We start from the raw sequence: 5,590 nt of genomic DNA on the forward strand, positions 1-5,590 counted from the left end.
CTTTGACTCTGAGTGAGATGGGAAGCCGTGGAGGTTTTGAGCAGAGGGGTGACGGGGTCTGGGGATTTACTCGTTCACACTTGTACTTTGTATATCCGTGTGACTTCCACCTTGGGGCGTGATAAGTGACCGCACAAGCACCTGTATACGGCAGCCTTACTCTGTGTTTCACATCTTTGCTAGGGATAGGTTCCCAGAGGTAGAATTTCACTCTCAGAAAGTTGAACAGCTCCAAGATGCTTACTCCCTGTTGCTGAATTATTTCCCAGAAAGTTTTTTTTTTTTTTAAGCCAATGTCCACTTTTAGCCACATTGTGGTAGCCTTACCATGAAAGTGTGAGTTTGCTTTTTAAAAAATTTTGCTAATTTAATAGCTGGGAAAATGGTGTTTTATTTCTTTAATTAGAAGTGAGATCGAATATCCTTATGAATGGGTTATTTCTAGTTTGTTTTGTGAAGTGTCTATTCATGTCTTTTGCCTATTTATCTATTGTGAATTTAGGCTTTTATTCTTGGAAATTTATATAAGCTTTTTAAACATTACAAATGTGAAACCATTGGAAGTCGCAAATGAAAGGGTATTTTAGAAATGTAAACCCTTTATGTAGTGATTCTTACCTTATTAACTGACTCGACTTCCCCCAGCGTGCTCTGCAAAGAGCTGGCTGCCTGTTTTACTTGTCCAGGAAAATGGTCACACGCTGCTATAGTTCCCTGTGTCTCTAACCTGGGCCCTCTGATTCGAGTCTGGGCCCCACTGGTATCTGGGGCTCTGGGAGGGGCATTTAAGCCATCCTGTGAGCAGGAAGAGTTACATCCTGTCCTGAGTCCAAAGCGGACACTGCTCCTCCTCTGCTCAGCACCTCAGTGCAGGCTCAACAGTCACCTGCCGCTGAGAAGCCCCAGCAGTGCCCTGTACCTTGTTGGTTGTACAGCAGCGTGCAGTTTGCCCTCCCTTCTAAGGAAGGGAATGAGCTCTTAGGGTGTAATTTCCTTAATGGACTCCACTCTTGTTTAAGAGGTATGTGGGAAGCAAACCCTAGTGGGTGTGGGCTCAAGGAACCAGGAGTCCTGGAAGTTGCCCCTTCTCATGGTTCTGTTGTGTCTCCCCTAAAAACTAGTGTTGCACGTAGGAAAAAATAAAGAATCTTTGGGTGCCTAACTCTTCACTGAGAATACCATACCACAGGCTCAGGTTACTGTCTCCTGGTCTGGAAGCAGATGAGAATAAGGAGTAGACATTTGATTGATTGTCACCTGCTCAGCCCCCAAGACCACAAATGATTCCATGTCTGAGGTTCCTTCAAGACAGGGCTTCTTTATGTTTGTATTGCCTGATACAGGATAAAAACTACTTCATAGAATTTATAGCATATTTAAAAAGTCTAAAAAGTGCTGCTTGGACTGAATTTAGTAGGGTAGCTCTTAGTCATGATCTTGAAGCTGTTTGATTTTTCTTTAATTAAAAAATACCCAACTAATGGCATTATGAGGTTGATGTGAGAGTCTGTGGCTCCTTCAAGGTGGCTGTTTACAAACCTTAGGTTCTGTTGCCTGTACTGGCTCTCTGGGTATGGATGGCTATTTTGACAGTTGCAACTTTCCAGAGGTCTCTACCTCACAGAGTTGCTAGTACCTTCGCAGTGGCTTAGAAATCCTCCCTCTTTGTCAGGCTGGTGAACGCGGCTGGTGGTTTAAGATACCTCCTCTGTTGCCTTTCCTGACCTACCCAGTAGAATCGACCACCCATACCTCATATTCCCAGGACGCCCCAGGTCTTGTTACCCGTGACATATAATTACACCAACTTTAAACAACATACTCACTGCCCTCTAGAAGTGGAGCTGTGTGGTCTTTGATTCCCTACATGGCGTGCAGAGCGGCACGGGCACTCAGGGAATTTTTACTCCATCCCTGCTAACACCCATCCTAACACGTCTGCTCTTCCTGTAGAAATTGTGGACGGGAACGTGAAAATGACCCTGGGCATGATCTGGACCATCATCCTCCGCTTCGCCATCCAGGACATCTCTGTGGAAGGTAGGTCTTCTGCTCTGCTCCGTTTCATCTCATTCCCTGCCCGCCTGCCCCCACCCCTCGCCGCCAGTGCCTTCACTGTTCATGTCTTCCTTCCTGGGCTCAGCCTGGGGAGCTCTCTTACCCAGGCAATGGGGCTTGATCATGGGCCACATCCTGAACTTTCAACCCATTGCTGGCATCTGTCCACTCTCCTAGTCTGTAGAGAAGTTAAGAACTGTGTGGAGTGCCGGTTCCCACAGGTGTGGTGGCCCTTGGGAACCCTCCCACCCCCCACTTCGAGAAAGCCCAAGGCTGCAGTGGAGAAGTGTATTGGAAATCCCACGTGGCTCTTGGATTGTTAAATCCGAAAGGGTAGGAGAATAGCAACCAAGAGGGTGAACCGACCCCGCCCGCCCCCCAGGGCCTCCACTCTGCTCCCAGGGCACCCTCTGGTGGCCACTTCGCAGATCTGCAAGGGGCCACTGCCACAGTTGGGTCAGTGATCTCGGAACTTTTGATTCCACATTCCAGCGACTTTTAGGCTGATATGTGTGTATTTATTTTGTCAAAAATTATATTTACGTATTGCTTTGCATATTATAAAACACATACCAAAATGAATTTTAATAAGATGGGATAGAGATATTTTAAAAATATTTTAAATTCGTTTTAATGTCTCATAAATCTTGAAAAGATTTTTATTCAAAGTAACTTTTTAATGAGAACAGTGTGGACGGAATTGCTTTGTCATGGAAGTCTTGGCTTGACACTTGGTGATACAATGATGTGAATGTCTGTTTGGTTTATAAATACGTGGTATTTAGGGCGGAAGTGGTTTAAAAGATGCCCACAGTAGTCACTGAGGGCATGGTTCTTGTTAGTGGTGGTAGACATAAATCCATTTTTCAAATAGCCTTCTTGATGAATTTGATTGTTTTTTGAGCAGGCTTCTTGTCAGCTCTGATTAAATCGTTTTAATCTTGTAGTCGTTGATGAAGAGCTTGAACTAAGAGCATTAGCTTTGCTCACGTTTTAATTGCTTGTGCTTGAATTATATTATTTTTGTAGGAATTGTTTAATGTCATTTTTAAGTCTGTTTTGTGAGTTGAAAGTAAATGAGACTCAGGAAGCCACTTCACTGGGTACCATAACCTGTAATTCACAGATGTGAGCACATGGGCAGTGTGGTTTACAGCTTTCCTGTGCCAGGATTTCCCAGGGTCCCCTTATATTTGCCTTATCTTACAGACTTTGTTGTTGATGCATGTGTTAAATATAAGGAAACCTTGTTATTTGGACAAACACTACATCTGAATAGGAGTCCTAATGCTTTTTTCCCTCGTGGCTGCGTGCACTCCACAAGGCGCACATGCACTCCTGTCTGGAGATTCCTACACTTTAAATGTCATCTAAATCAACCCTTCCTCCCTTAATTGGCCACCTGACCTAGGTTGCCAGCTCATTTTGTATTGCTATCATTTCTTAAGTAAAATAGAGTGACAGGGAGATAGTCTGAAAGGCCATCATCTCAGTATTTCAGCGTGTAATATGGCTAGCTCTGAAAAGCTGCCTAGTGTGCTTCTGTGTTTATCAGATAATTTCTCAACCTTTGTCAGGGAAATAGACTTGATGGCCTGATAGCAGCAGGGTTGGAATCCAGGGCTCTTTGTGTGGACCCCTTATGTGAAAGAGCATGGACCCTGTGGCCACAGTGAGGCCTCCCATGAGTCAACAGCCCTCCCTCCACCAAGCCAGCCCACTGACCTCTGCTCATTGTCTCCTTCCCTACCTGACCTCTCTGTCTGTTGTCCCTTTCCCCACAGAGACTTCGGCGAAGGAAGGGCTGCTCCTGTGGTGTCAGAGAAAGACAGCCCCTTATAAAAACGTCAACATCCAGAACTTCCACATAAGGTGAGTGGCGGGGCTGAGGGGCTCTTACAGAATGAGGCTGCTTCCCTCAGGCCCCTCAGGCCCCCTTGGCTGGGTGGTCTCAGCTCTAGTACAGATCAAAGGCCCTTGGGGAAGAGGTCGCTTTTTATGGGAAGGCAGTGCTGCCGACTGTGGTGCCCCCTCTCCCGTCCAGCGGTGTCTCGGACATGGCTACAGCCTCATACACATTTGGTTGATGCTCGGACTACTGGGGAACTCCCTAAGGACAGTGCCTGAGAAGTTCCACCCTGGGGTTATGGAATGGAACAGACAGGCGCATGGCCTTGGTGGAGCGTAGAGTGGGATGTGGCATGTATCTCAACTTGCCAAATCCCACAAAGTCTTGACGCCAGTGCTTGGGGTTGTGGCAGGAAGAAATGTCCCTTTGCTTCCTGTCTTCTGACTCCTGCTCCAAAAGGTTACGAGATCGCCTCTAGAAGAAAGGGGACCCCTGCCTAGTGCTTTACCCTTAGTGCAAAGCCCCACTCACCAGCTCGCCCCACCCTCTCTCCCCCCCGCCCCCCGCCCGCCCGGGCAGCTGGAAGGACGGCCTTGGCTTCTGTGCCTTGATCCACCGACATCGGCCTGAGCTGATTGACTACGGGAAGCTACGGAAGGTATGTGCAACTCACCTGACCGCCCACTGCAGCTCCTGGCCCCTGGTCCTAGGCGGGTGGGGTTGGGCCCCTTCTTCTGAGAGCCTGTGGCCCAGCGTGCGGGGTGTCAGTCTTCTTAGATTCGCCAAGGAGACAGACTGTCTAGAAGTAAGAGAAAAACACCTTCACTGTTCGGGCCGCCTCAGTCCTATGCTCGCACAGCAAGTGTGTTTGTGCCCACATGCCCCGCCCATCAGGAGGGCATGAGAGCCACCACAGCAACTTTGCTGCGGTGATGGAATAGCAAGTGGCATTTCCTCCTGTTTTTCTGGGTTTCGTCAGGAGGACGTGCTACTTTCATAATTTAAAATATCACGTATTCTTCGGAGCACTTATCTCAGCCTTGTCCAAGGCTCGCTGTGCAGTCCTGGGCAGGTTCCCACCATAGATTTGGTTTCTCTCAACGCTGGAATTTGGCTGTAGGAGTTTTATTTGCTGCTCTTGATTTCTTTTATGTTTCAAGCATGAAGCTGTTGGGGGATTTTCTCGAGTGTGTGTGTGCTGAGCAGCATACCAGGAGGTGGGAACTGTGTTCCTAGCCTCATGGTGGTTCTTAGCATCTGGGCTGGTTAAAAGACACTGGCCTAGACCTTGGAGACTGTACTCACCCTGTCTTCTGTCTCAGCCCATCCGTGCCTCAGCCACCCCTGGAGCCCTCCCCATGTCCCAGTTGATGATCTAGAGCTTGGGTTGGAATGTTACCTTTCTATGCTTGAATCTCGTATTTCTCCACTTGATCTTGACACTTGGAGAACACAGTGTTCAGTGAAGGTCCCCACCTTGCCTGTGCCCTCACAAGGGCCTCTGCTGCTTCTCAGTGACCAAGCAAGGCTTGACGTTGCCTGCACCAGGCCCTCGGTTTCCAGGCTGTGGGGGAGTGAGCTGCCAATAAGGGTTTGTGAGAGAGGAAAGGAATTGATTCTCATCCCCTCTCATCATCCTAAGCTGGGCCTGAAGCTTGAGGCTGGGGCCTCTGCCTACCAAGA

At 48.0% G+C, this 5,590-nt stretch overlaps 1 protein-coding gene across 3 annotated transcripts in view; it reads left to right on the forward strand.

Moving 5' to 3' along the window:
- The window catches only part of ACTN1 (actinin alpha 1), a 93,973-nt gene that overhangs the window by 58,472 nt on the left and 29,911 nt on the right, over nucleotides 1-5,590 (forward strand). For all 3 annotated transcript variants that reach the window (XM_011383809.2, XM_011383818.2, XM_011383800.2), the window contains exons 4-6: nucleotides 1,954-2,040; nucleotides 3,843-3,930; nucleotides 4,487-4,565. In XM_011383809.2, the coding sequence (XP_011382111.1) occupies nucleotides 1,954-2,040; nucleotides 3,843-3,930; nucleotides 4,487-4,565 (254 nt within the window). The remainder of the gene's footprint in view (nucleotides 1-1,953; nucleotides 2,041-3,842; nucleotides 3,931-4,486; nucleotides 4,566-5,590) is intronic.

Source organism: Pteropus vampyrus, unplaced genomic scaffold (assembly GCF_000151845.1).
Source record: "Pteropus vampyrus isolate Shadow unplaced genomic scaffold, Pvam_2.0 Scaffold15, whole genome shotgun sequence".
In the NCBI taxonomy this organism is placed as follows: Eukaryota; Metazoa; Chordata; class Mammalia; order Chiroptera; family Pteropodidae; genus Pteropus; species Pteropus vampyrus.